Here is a 13,224-nt window from a genome sequence, read left to right as displayed (position 1 = left end):
CAATCATTTTCTAGTATCTCGTCGACTGGGCGGTCTTTTGGAGGACGTCTCTAAAACCCGACCAATCACAGCATCGCAGTATCCCCCCGCCCAAGCCACTTCCCAAACTGCAGCTAGCTTAGCATCCATTCAGGAAGCAGCAGGTTTGATTAGCTTAGCTTATACCGCTAAAAAAACCTTTTATCGCAAACATGGCGTCGATCAACCCGTTTAATCTCAGCGATTCCGACGAGGAGGCTGAACGGCGCCCGAATGAAACAGTTGACACAGAACGAAGCCCAAGTGACGGGGCGCCAGGGCCGCCGCCAGGCAATCCTTTCTCCCCGCCCGCAGACGCTGAGCCTCCGACGCTCCTGCTGTCTAGCAACCGGACGAGCCCCAGCGGTGAGGGCATCTCGGTGTCGGCCGCTGCAACCCCCGCTATGGCAGGTATCGGCGACACACGGGTGTCAGTAGATGTCATCGCCGCCCAGCTGTTGCGTGACCAGTACATCCTGACGGCCCTGGAGTTTCACACCGAACTACTGGAAGCTGGCAGAGAGCTCCCGAGGCTAAGGGATTATTTCTCCAACCCCGGCAACTTCGAGCGCCAGAGCGGCACCCCGCCTGCCAAAGACCAAGGTCTTGGACCCGGAGGACCACTGAGTGAGTAATTGGCAGCACCGACAGCTCGTCAGCCACTGACTGTATGACATTTCTTCTTACTAACTGAACCCACAAGCTAGCTAACGTTAGCCTACGTTCTGAGTTGAAAACCAGTGGGCAGGTTGATAGCCGCTCACTGCACCCAACCTACGGGTCCAGGGCCCACAGCCAACATGAAAGAAGTATTATTATTTGGTGGTGACTGACGCACAGGTGAGGCCATGACAGACGTGCAGTCACATCGTGCCTCATTTGGATTTCCGAGAAAAGATTGAGGCTTAAAGAACAAATAGGTGCTTTTGTTTCTCTCAAGCCACAGGTCAAGAAGTCAGGATTAGATAAGAAACCAGGAGAATAGTCTGCTTTGATTGTAGATAAAAATACAAAACCAATATTTACATACTTTTGTATGAGTACATTTGAAGACTTCCGCGTTAGGGGGTCAGTATGTTGAAAATACTTTTCTTTTGAACCCGAACAAGGATTGCGTTTTTCACGAAATTCTATTAATCATGGCGTTAACATGAAAGGTAAAATATATGTTATTGTAATTTTGACATTAAATACATGATGCTCTTAGCTGGGCTGGTGTTACCACTTCAGTGACAGTGGCAATCATTGAGCATGGTATTTGAGGAGACACTGAGTGACTACTCCTGTAAAAAAGGAGAATCCTATTCTTGTCCATTCCCATCAGGTCTTTTCACACCTAGCTCAGAAACCACACTGTGCCAAGAGGCTTAAAAGCAGCACATTGGCTGCTTACATGAAGATCTAGAAGAAAAATAAACAGCAGCACATTTTGATTCGTAGACGTGAATAACCAGTCAGTACATCTTGTGAACGAGATTTTAATGCACATTGTCAAAGCAATGGTTATTAAGGTTTTATTAGGTTGAGATCCATCAATCTAGTTGATTAATGTCAATGTTTAGATAACCTCAATCAGTTGATTCAAAAGAATAATTTCATTCATGGCCCGTTAATATCTACTGGCACAGCCTAACCTTTTTCACACTTTTAGGAAATAATTAAATGTTTGTTTTGCAAATTAGTTCTCTTTGCAGGTGAATATTTTCAAGTTGCTAGTATTTCGAATTCTTTAAAAAAAATTTCATTCGAATTTTAAGTGATGATTTTTATAATTTTAAAGTGCAATGCAAAATCAGCATCCCTAAGCTACAGGTGCAATCTGTAATACATCTTCATTTGCATTTAGTAATTTGCCTTTACATTTATTGTACATTATTAGATGCAAAAACCAACTGTTGTTTTTAAAAACAATATCACATTGATTGACTGCTGTTATTTTACAAAAAAATCTCAGATGTTCTTCTCAATAGAGAATGGCTTTATCCTCAGGAGAGCACACAGTAAGAGAAGCCTCTGACCCATATGGATACTCAGCTACTCTACCTTTAAACAAACTGAATAATGGGATCAGACGAGTAAGCTTTTGGTGACAAGTCAACTGGCTTTACCTCCTTAGCCACGATTCCTTTAAGGACTAAGCCATCAATGGACTGTATTATCAAGCAAACTAAGTAAATTATGTCTTCAGTATCAAACCTGGTCACAATAGACTGTTTAACAATGTTTCAGTTGGAATCTGCAATGTATTTGGTCTAAGAATGGCACACTTATGTTTCATGATGTATTGTCACAATGATTTTCCCCCCTTTTTTGGTTCAATTTTGCTGGCCAGTGTCATGGGATTTACCATTATTTAGTGCAATAGCAACTGACAGTGCCTTAACAAAGGGAACTTAGAGCGGAATAACAGACTCAAGGACAACAGTAGTAAAAGGTGGGTTGCAGCCTATCAGTTTCACTGCATCTATTTTCATTGATGTGTCCACAATCCGTATGAAACAGCACCCAGTAAAATTGTTGGAATACTCAGTAAAATTGTTGGCACACTGTATAATAAGTCTTGGAACTATGTCGTAACTATGTTGTAACTTCAAAGTTTTCATGGTTGCATTATCGTACAAAGCCATGGAGAGTTTGTTGAATGAATGTTTTATGAAGTTTTCTAAAAATATGACAGAATATGGCAGAACACATGCTGTGAATCTGACAGGATGGTTATTGAGAAACAGTATTCTGTTATTTATTGATGATTGCATGATAGTAATTATTCATATAGCCCTTAAACCTGTTGAAGAACCAAGTGTCTGATATAGTGTGGGGGCAAAGAAAAAGAATGAGGTAGCCGACTACTGTTGAAGAGGGAAAAACTGACAGATCAGGGCTATATTATTGCTCCTCCAACTTCAAATAGGGTCACATTAACCTCATGTTATCTTTGCAATGATTGTGTCTTTTCACCAAGATTCTTACTTCACTTCATTTTGCTAAAATGAATTTTACCTGTATATTTTCGGTGGTAAAATAAAACAGGGGTACTTCATCGGGCCATTTGTTGAGCTGTCTGATTTAGCAAATTTCTCTCTAATCTCTTTCAACACGATAGTTACACCATCATAATCTTGGTCTATCAAATTACATTTAACTGCATAGCCCTAGATGCCACTGCATATGAGGATGAACAATATGTGTGACCATCAGTTAGAAGCTGTTGGAATGCGGTGGGATTGATTCGTTGCTGCTGTTTGAGGTCACACAGCTTTGTAAATTATCAGCAAGGAAGTGTATATGACGCTCTCATTAGCTTGACAGAACGTTGTGAGTAAAAGTTAAAAGTTATTTAAGTTGCTATGTGTAAGGTGGTTACAGTTTGTTTGCACAGTTTGCCATGACACATTATTTGAAACCAAAGAGTGCTAAACTGTGATGATTCTAGGGCAGCCAATAAAAGAAAAATATACAGTTTGATGTCTTATTTGCTTCTTGTCCTGCCATTATTGATGTAAGTCAACTGTATGTTTTCACAATAGGCTCTTTGTTATTGCTATGAAAAGAAATCAGCTCTAATTACTTTGCCACAATAAGGACTAGCGTGAAATCAAAATTGGTTTATGGAAATAGATCCAGAGAAGCACTATGCATTTTATTAAATTCATTAACTCATTGTTTTATTTTTTATTTCTTTTTGCTACTGGTTTATTATGTATGAAGGTTATTAGTGCTACTGTTACAGTGATGGCCAGGTGCTTTGTAGTTCTAGAACTACTGTTTGTCTCCCTGTCTCTCATCATTTAAGCTCAATGAGATGACATTACCACCTACTATTTATGAAGTAGCATGTGTGAAATGGGTTGCCTAGAAAATGTAAATCCATTCTGTCACACTGATTTCCCTAGAACATGCACAACAGTCATATTTGCAATTCTTTATCCACTTTTACGGTTCAGTGAAAATAGTTTGACAATTTAACAGTTTAAGGCTTCTTTTTTCTGTGACCTATATGATTTATTGCCTCTAACTCTTATTTATCTATCTGTACATGAAATAGCTTATATATTTGTTCAATTATTCTGCTTTGACAAGCAGAGAAACAAAGCAGTTAAACAGGATAGAGAAGGAGAGGTACAGCAGTTCTGGTAATGTAGATATACTTAAAAATAGATTTGATGGAAAAAAAACAGATGGAATTACAAAAGATGCTTGATGTCAGCTTGTATTCGTATAAAGTCTTTGTTTTTAAGTCTATCTTTGTGATCAGTAAAAACTTTCACACCTTTCTCAAAATGCTACTTGTCAAAGCAGGACAAAATTATCCCTCATTCCATTGTCCTTTTGCTGCCCTTTGTCTTAAACTATTTGTTTATTTTTATTCAAAATCCTTTGTCACGATCTTAAGACCACCTATATTTAGCACACTTTTAGGCTAATGTGTAATCATTAAATGGACTGGTTGGAATAATGTAATTTTTGCACTCAAAATTGGGTCAGAGACAGTAACTGCTTGGATACACCTGTGTAGAAATCAGTCTGAAGTATGATATTCATCACAGCTAGACAATAAACACCACAGGCAAAGCAGTGAAAGGTCATCCACATTTAAGAATCAGTGGAACCTGTGGAAGAGGTCGCGAGGGTGGTCTTGTGCATCAAACACACTATTATCTACCAATCCAGATTCCAAGGATTTATAACATCCTCACATGACCAAGTAAGCTAAGCAATCTCCACAGGAACACAGCTGAAATAATGGGGAACAGATCAATGACAAACGCTCAAGGCCACTGCAGAAATTCTCAGACTGTTCACAGTATGTTAGTGTGCTATATGAGGCGACATGCTGATGGATTGGCGTATTGGACACAATAAAACCACAGATTTTTAATCCTCTCTTTTTTCAGTGTTAAACTACGATTGCTGAAGTTAATGCTTGGAACTAACTGAACTTGATTGAAGCTGGTTTACATTTCATGTTTGAAACATATTTTCCTTGCATGATGTTGAATGATATTGTAAAATGCATTGGTATATGGTGGTCATGTCCTATATATAAGACGGAACAAGAGAGACTGTTACAAGAGCAAGTTTTAACGCAGGAAGCTGTTCTGTTCTCTCTTCAAACATGGTCACTATTTTTGTCTCAAAGTGAATAAACCAGAATAGTATTGATATGAACAAAAATCAATGAACTTCATTAAAAGTAAGTTAATTTCACCTCTCCATTGAGTCCAGATAAGTTATATTACAGTTATCACTTATATTACAACCTGATTTATTGTATTCTTCCTTGCAAATATGTATATGAATAACCACAAATTATCAAAAATGTCATTGGTTTGATTTATTTATTTATTTATCTATTTTTTGGGGGGCGTGCAAATTCAGGAAATATGTGTGACAATTTCTTTTCTAAGGCAAACACAGTGGTATGTGATTTGTTAACACTCTCAAATTCTTGTTTAGTTTTCCCCATTCTGACCAAACATTACACACATTCAGGGGAAGACACGGAAGACCTCTACTAAAATGCAATGTATGGTAATTAGTAATGGAAAGCTTGAGCTGAGCTTGATTTCACTAAATGCTACCATTTGCAATATAATATATTTTCCTTAAGCCTGGGTTACTTTGCTCCTCTTAATCGTTCCTTAAAAAGCACTTGTTCAAAGACTAAATCACCCCACATTCGGCTTGACCTTTCAAAGAAAAAAATGGTCAAACTTCACATTACAAAACAAATAGACTTCACCACCACTTTCATACCTGAGTGAGATGAGCTCAGGCTGTCTAGGTTAGTGAAATCAGAGCACAGTTAAGTTGCAAATGTATCTGTTGTTCAAGTGAACAGTATATAGGACACATTGATGGTTCATTGTTTGAGATAGTACTTTGGGAAATTGTTTTTTCAAACCAGCAATGTTAACATTTTCTCAATCCTTCCTTATCCTACTGTTGGAGCCAAAATAAGCTTTTCACTCAATGTTTAAATATCTATTTTAATTGATTTTGTTGAAGTTCTTTGTAGTGAAAAGTTGGCTTAGGTAAAGCACCAATCTGTCAGCTCAGATTCAAGCTTCCAGCTTTGTTAAGAACATTTGATTCCCTGCAAAGCGTGTGTACTGGGGGGTAACTGACCCTAGCGTCTAACTCCCTTTTAGATGGAAGCTTATACATAGCACCATTTCCACACTTTTAAGCTCTTTCCACCAGACTCATCTAAATTTACATTTACACAATTTCCTCACTGATGTCTTTCTCTTTGTGTTCTTTAGATCGAGCAGGCAGCATCAGCACCTTGGACTCTCTGGACTTTGCACGTTATTCAGACGATGGCAACCGAGAGTCAGATGAGCGGTTGGCAGGTAGGACGAAGTGTTCTTTCAGGACAGAAAACCAGTTGCAAACTACCAAAAGGAATTTGAAAAAAAAATGACAATACTACGGTATAAAAAGAAAAACACCGTATAGTTCCATCAATAAGTGCAATGTCTAGTTTAGTTTAATGTAACCCAACAACAAAAATAATTGATTTGTGTTGATTTCATCTTGCTGTGGCATTAGTGTTTATGGTAATTAATCAGTGTGTAATAATTTGTGGGGACAGATTATCCACATGTAAAAGTGCATAACAATCTCCAGTAGTGCATCTCTGTATCACAATGCTTTCCCAAGTTTTTTTTTTTTTTTCCAAAAACACCAGGTAGAAATAGTGTCTCTTATTCCTGTCAGTTTTCACATCTGTGAGTCATTGTGTTATTTTTGGTGCTGTCTTTGTTTGAATTCACAGTGGGCTCTGTTGTGACACACCAGCAGATGGGGCTTAGCCAAATATATTAACATTTGCGTCGAACTGATGCTGCCTCCCCACGGACCAGCTGCTGAGTTTTAGCAACTTGATGAGTTGCAGATGTTATTTGATGATAGTTTTTACAGATGGGTGACTAGCAAACATATTAATAAGCATTTTAACATTCATGCAGTGGAAAACGGCCACATCGGGACCATTTCTATCCTCAGTTCATTTCCCACCATATTTTGTCTCTTATTGCCAAAAGCATTATATTAGATCTGCACGCTTAAAGTTATCAACAAGCAAACTGTTTTCAGATATACAAGTGCAAAAGTAATTTATTTTCACGTTTAAAATATGAAAGTGCCAAAAGTAATGCTTTTATAACTCGGTTTATTTTGATCCTCACGTTACTAACTTTCTGGTGTGCTGGGGTTTGGCACTGGTTTGTAATATATTGTCAAGGTGTAGGTAAGACCATTCTGCAGAGATGATAGCTGTATTCCCTCTGCTACACATGGTGCTTCTTCTCAGAATGACTGTTTTTCATATGCCCAATTTCCAAATTGGTACCTCCCCCTTTCTTGTTTCCTTCTTCATCCCAACCTACCTTTCCTGCCCCCAGCTGTCTGACTCTGGTTTTTCTGACTTTCTCCTGACGTTGATCAAACCCCAGTGAGCAATACTGGACAAGTCACTCCATCTAGACTAGCAATTTGCCTCTTTTTTTTTGTATTATTCACCACTTAATCAATTTTATTTCCCATTTTATTGCATGGTTTGCACTCATAGTCTGCCAGCAGGGATTGGGAGAATGGCCTTTTTAGCCAGATATTTTTTTCCAGATCTCATATTCTAAACAGTGCTTACTAACACTGCTAGTATAGCTTGCTGTCACTGTATGAGCATTATTTTATGTTTAAAACATCTCTACGTGACCATCCTTAGCAGTAGCGCAACCATAACCACAGACTATAGGAGACAGTTTTACATTCCAGGATCCAATCAGACCGCAGATTCTGAGTGCATAACTATGCAAAACACTTCACTTCATCATTTCCTTACATTTCCGTCTATTTATTCATTTATTTTCTTTTATTGTTTCATTTATTTATTTTATTTATCAATTTTTCTAACAAAATCTAAGGTGCTAAAACTCTTGTACAACTTTTTTTTTCCAAATATACTGTTAGTTAAGTGTTTCAAAATTCTAATCTACACAACAAACCACTTTCCAATGTCATCCTAATTTTAGTCAAAATACTACTGATTGCATTAGACATCAGAAACTTGCTTACATTATTGTGTATTATGTTTTTCCAAGCAAAAAGTAAAATGCCCATGCTGCAAAACAATTTTCTTAGCTATATGGCTTACAATACACAATTTGTCATAAAATGCATGTGTGTTTTAAAGTAGTTATCTTTTGAGTGGCTTGTAACCATTTGCTTTATTGACAAAGTAAGGCATTTGCCTTAAAAGAAATCCTTTGTCAGACAGCTTCTAGAAAGTCTAATTCTATATTTGGCTGCTTCAATATTTTTTTTCCACTTCAGTCATCTGGCTTTTATGGTACTTTCTGACACACATTGAAGATTTGAAGCTGTTGCTAAAATGTTTGGAGTTACATCAATGCAGCAAATATAAGATTATAATGTACTAACCATCCAAAAGTTGCTGTTGGGGACAAAGTATTTTGGTTTCAAATGGTCTTATCGGAGGTTAATATGTCACATGTATGGATGATATCCTTTAAATATGAGTAGCATCAAAATATTTTTATATAAGATCTGATTTTCACACCACTTCTATGACAAGCCAGATACAGCTGGTGTGGCTCAAAATCCAGCATGCATAAATAATGTAAATCTCCATTGCTGGACTTTGAACCATCTATATATCATGGTCAAAAGGTTAACATTTTAAATTGTATGGAAACTTAATATTTGTAAGTTTTGAACATATGGATAAGGGAATGTTCAATACTTTAAGTAAATAAACAACATTTGCATTCTATGTTAGATCATCTCACTTCACTCAGGCATTCAACAAATAAGTCAATGTCTTAATAATTTTAGTGGTCAGACACTGTAGGTGGTCTCTCATTTTTCCTATTAGACCAGTGGAACTGTCACATTAGTGTTGACATATTCAAGCAAATCCAATTTATCTGTGAAAGGCCACATAGAGCATTCAAGGGATTTGTTGGTCTGACTAATTTGTTATGCTGATGAAATTTAGTGCTGTTAATGGAAGAAACACAAGAAATCCTCAAGACACTGCAGTTGTCGACCCATCATCTATCTGGCTTTTTTCATGATCCTCTGCTGCATGTGTTCCTGAAATCCATGAATTGCATGCATCTTTTTCATTTGTTTTGTTTTATGAATCCTATGACCTTTTCTGTGGTTATTTTGTATTTCATGTCCATGTTTCTTTTTGTTTTTCCCCCAATCTTTGTGTGTATGCGTGTGTGTGCGTGCGTGTGTGTGCATGCATGCACATGCGACCGCGTGTTTGCGTGGGCATGTGCTTGCACATGCTGCCACGTGCTTGTTTGTCTGTTGTGGGTGCATGTTTGTGTGCGTATTTGTGTTGTCATTCTCTGTCCAGTGCTGGAGTTTGAGCTACGGAAAGCAAAGGAGACCATTCAGGCTCTGCGCGCCAACTTGACTCAGGCAGCAGGTGTGGCGTTCTTCTATCTTCTTTTCCACCTCAACCCGCTTTCGTTACAGCTGTCTCTTTTTTTTCTTAGAGAATTTCACTAGATGTGTAACCCTCTATGTCCTTTGGAACTCATTTAATATCTTCTCCAATTTTTTTCAGAGAGCGAAGTGCCCTCTCAGGAGAGAAAAAACTTCAAGTCAAGTACTGAAATTCAGGTGTGAATTTGCCAACTGTTGAAAATGGAAATATATGAGCAATCTCACCCTCCGGTAAAATTAAATGGGCGATAAAGTGTGTATGATTTAAACCCTGTGAGGATTCCTGCTTCTGACACTGCTCACGGAATCTTTATAAAGCTTCCTTTCCTTTATTCCTCAGGAGCCTATACGTCCTTTGGAGAAAAGAGCCTTAAACTTCCTAGTGAATGAATATTTATTGAAAAATGAATACAAACTCTCATCCATAACCTTCTCAGATGAAAATGATGATCAGGTACAGCATTCCCTGACTCGTGTTTTAAAAGACTGAGGGAGATGTCACTGTAGTTTTTTTAATATATATTTATTTCTGCTTCATTTCGGTTTTTCCCCAAGGACTTTGAGTTGTGGGATGATGTTGGCCTCAACATCCCTAAACCCCCTGACCTGCTACAGTTGTATCGAAACTGTGGCACCCCCCTTCCCTCACCTCGGGACACGGTGGATGTAGCAGTGGGAGCAGATTTGGGCGATCTTCCAGGAAACTGCACTGCACAAGAATCTCAGAAGAAGCCGGACCTGTTACAACAGGTGTGTGGGTGTTGTTTTGTGATTTTGCGATTGTGCTGGTACAGTATTTGCAGAAGTGTGATTAAGTTAAAAATCACGCTGTAGAACATCAGCTTAATGTCTGACGTTAAGCTGCATTTTGGCAGGTTTTCAAAATAAAAATGTAATTAGTGATTAAGGTTTTTTGTTGATATGAAAGGACTGCACAGGTATATGCATGCAGTTTTCATCATCCTATGTTACTATGTCTCCTACATGAAACAGTGCTGTTGCTGCTCCAAAAAGACCTTGTATTTGAGGAAAAAAATGGTTGTTGGTACATATCATCTTTCATGTAGTACATCAATTATAGTGCTGGGTGTCTCGCAGATAAAAAAAAATAAGTCGATCTGAATTATCATTAGTGGCATTTTTGCCACTAATCCTTGCTAATTCCTCACAGACAGAGAGGCATCAGCAGCACCAGATACCTTAGGTCAGGTGCTTTGACACAAACCTTGAACCGTGAGGATGGGGAGAAGGATTAAAAATCTTTATTACCATTTCTGTTTTTGCACATTTCAGTAAAGTGATCTCAGGAAGTCATGTGAAGTGACTGCAACTCTAATAGAACATGAAATATGGCCAGTGCGGATCTGTTCTTAAGCTGAGTTTGTAAATTGTCTGATTGTTTATTTTCCTCTTCAGCAACAGACAGAAGTTGTCCAAGAGTTGGAGTACCAGATCAGCCTTCTCAACAACGAGAAGCAGAGCCTTGTTGAGCAAATCAAAAAGCTACAGTGGTGAGTGAGTCAGTTGTTTGTACAGAAACGAGACACTGCCATCAGTGAAGTTTGATATACGTTTGCATGCACACAATGGCTGGTATGGTTACCTGCCATTATAGACAAATGTTCAACATCGAATTCATTTTTTCCTCAGAGTCCACATTGTAAATCTAAATAAATCAAAGGAGGTCATAAGTTGTAACATGTATGGAAATACTCGCCCTGCATCAGTGCCACACATTAAGCTACAGGGGAAATCGACTCTAAGATAAAGACAAGATAAACTCAAACAGCTAGGGTTTTTGGCTTATCTCTCTTCCATGAGGAGCATATAATTTCTACCATTCTGATTTAGACCAGTTTGCGCTACAACATTCGAAAACTGTATTTGGCCAGCTACATCTTGAATAAGAGTTTTTCAGTTTTTTCTTAATGACTGTCTGCCCTCCCCGACAGTGAGATTCAGACACTGAAGCAGGCTGTTTCCAATCCACATCCAGCTACATTGGACCTGAGTGCCCAGAATATATCTAACCACTCAACCTCTTCCGCCCCCATCCCCTCCTGCACTGACCCCCTCTGTTTGGTAAGTAGACAGTGTATATAATTGTTAAATCATCAGGGCCTCAAAATTGTTAACCACCTAACTCGATGGAGTCCTACAATCAGCCCCCTACAGACAACGGCCAATATCTGGACATCAGGGGTGCTTCAGAACCTGAAACTCACCCTCACCAGGCCTCCAGCCAGAACACACCAGATATACAGCACTCTCACAACAAGTTGAAAAGTCGACCTCCTGTCCAATTTGATCAGCCAAACAGGTGAGTAGATGGGGATATGTTTAGGAATTTTTGGAAATCCCTGCACATGTTCTAAATAATTGCAATGGTGGTTTGGAAGAACTACTTCCAACTGAATGTTAATGTGGCTTTCCCTATATATATACGTGTGTGTGTGTGTGTGTGTGCGTGCGTGCGTGCGTGCGTGCGTGCGTGCGTGCGTGCGTGCGTGCGTGCGTGCGTGCGTGCGTGTGTGTGTATATACATACATATATCACTCATCCGAATAATTGGAATTAGGTTCCAATCACTTTCATGGCCACAGGTGAATAAAATCAAGCACCTCGGCCTGCAGACTATTTTTACAAACATTTGTGAAAGAATGTGTCGCTTTCAGGTGCTCAGTGAATTCCAGGGTGGAACTGTGATAGGATGCCACCTGTGCACCAAATCCAGTCGTGGAATTTCCTCGCTCCTAAATATTACAGTCAACTGTCAGCCGTATTATAAGAACATGGAGTGTTTTGGAAAGACAGCGACTCAGCCACAAAGTAGTAAGCCACATAAACTGACAGAGTGGGGTCAGCAGATGCTGAGGTGTATAATGCAAAGGGGTTGCCAACCTTCTGCAGAGTCAATCGCAGACCTCTAAACTTCATGTGGCCTTCAGATTAGCTCAGGAATAGTGCACAGAGAGCTTCACAGAATGGGTTTCCATGGCTGTGCAGCTGTATCCAAGCCACACATAACCAAGTGCAATGCAAAATGTGGGATGCATTGGTGTTAAAGCACACCGCCACTGGACTCTAGAGCAGTGGAGACACGTTCACTGGAGTGAGGAATCGTGCTTCTCCTTCTGGCAGTCTGAGTTTAGCGGTTGCCAGGAGAACAGTACTTGTCTGGCTGCATTGTGCCAAATGTGATCTCTGGTGGAGGGGGGATTATGGTGTGGGGTTGTTTTTTAGGAGCTGGGCTTGGCCCCTTATTTCTAGTGAAAAGAACTCTGAAAGCATACCAAGACATTTTGGACAATTCCATGCTTCCGACTTTGTGGGAACAGTTTGGAGTTGGCCCCTTCCTTTTCCAACATGACTGTGCACCAGTGCACAAAGCAAAATCCATGAAGACATGGGTGCCAGAGTCTGGTGTGGATGAACTTGACTGGTCTGGACAGAGTCCTGACCTCAACCCGATTGAACACCTTTGTTGTGATGAGTTAGAGCGGAGATGGAGACCCAGGCTTTCTCGTCCAACATCAGCGTGTGACCTCACAAATGCACATTTGGAAGAATGGTCAAAAATTCCCACTGGCACACTCCTGAACCTTGTGGACAGCCTTGCCAGAAGACTTGAAGCTGTGATAACTGCAAAGGGTGGGTCAGCGTCATATAGAAACCTATGGAGTAGGAACAGGATGTCACTCCATATGTAAGTCAAGC

At 39.4% G+C, this 13,224-nt stretch overlaps 1 protein-coding gene across 7 annotated transcripts in view; it reads left to right on the top strand.

Moving 5' to 3' along the window:
• Positions 1-98: 98 nt before the first annotated feature.
• relch (RAB11 binding and LisH domain, coiled-coil and HEAT repeat containing) overlaps positions 99-13,224 on the top strand; it is a 32,919-nt gene continuing 19,793 nt past the window's right edge. For 2 of the 7 annotated variants that reach the window (XM_086151365.1, XM_086151363.1), the window contains exons 1-9: positions 107-645; positions 6,285-6,374; positions 9,416-9,487; positions 9,629-9,684; positions 9,848-9,961; positions 10,063-10,257; positions 10,924-11,018; positions 11,460-11,589; positions 11,673-11,827. In XM_086151365.1, coding sequence (XP_086007491.1) covers positions 192-645; positions 6,285-6,374; positions 9,416-9,487; positions 9,629-9,684; positions 9,848-9,961; positions 10,063-10,257; positions 10,924-11,018; positions 11,460-11,589; positions 11,673-11,827 — 1,361 coding nt within the window. In that variant the 5' untranslated portion in view covers positions 107-191. Of the gene's footprint in view, positions 646-6,284; positions 6,375-9,415; positions 9,488-9,628; positions 9,685-9,847; positions 9,962-10,062; positions 10,258-10,923; positions 11,019-11,459; positions 11,590-11,672; positions 11,828-13,224 lie in introns of all 7 variants that reach the window. The other 5 variants (XM_086151369.1, XM_086151364.1, XM_086151367.1 and 2 more) reach the window with 5 other exon arrangements.

The sequence above is a fragment of the Fistularia commersonii genome, chromosome 8, assembly GCF_037954325.1.
Source record: "Fistularia commersonii isolate RoL2024-O1a breed Wild chromosome 8, RoL_Fcom_v1.0, whole genome shotgun sequence".
In the NCBI taxonomy this organism is placed as follows: Eukaryota; Metazoa; Chordata; class Actinopteri; order Syngnathiformes; family Fistulariidae; genus Fistularia; species Fistularia commersonii.
The sequence above is the reverse complement of the archived record's forward strand: the minus strand, read 5'-3'. Positions and strand labels throughout refer to the sequence as shown.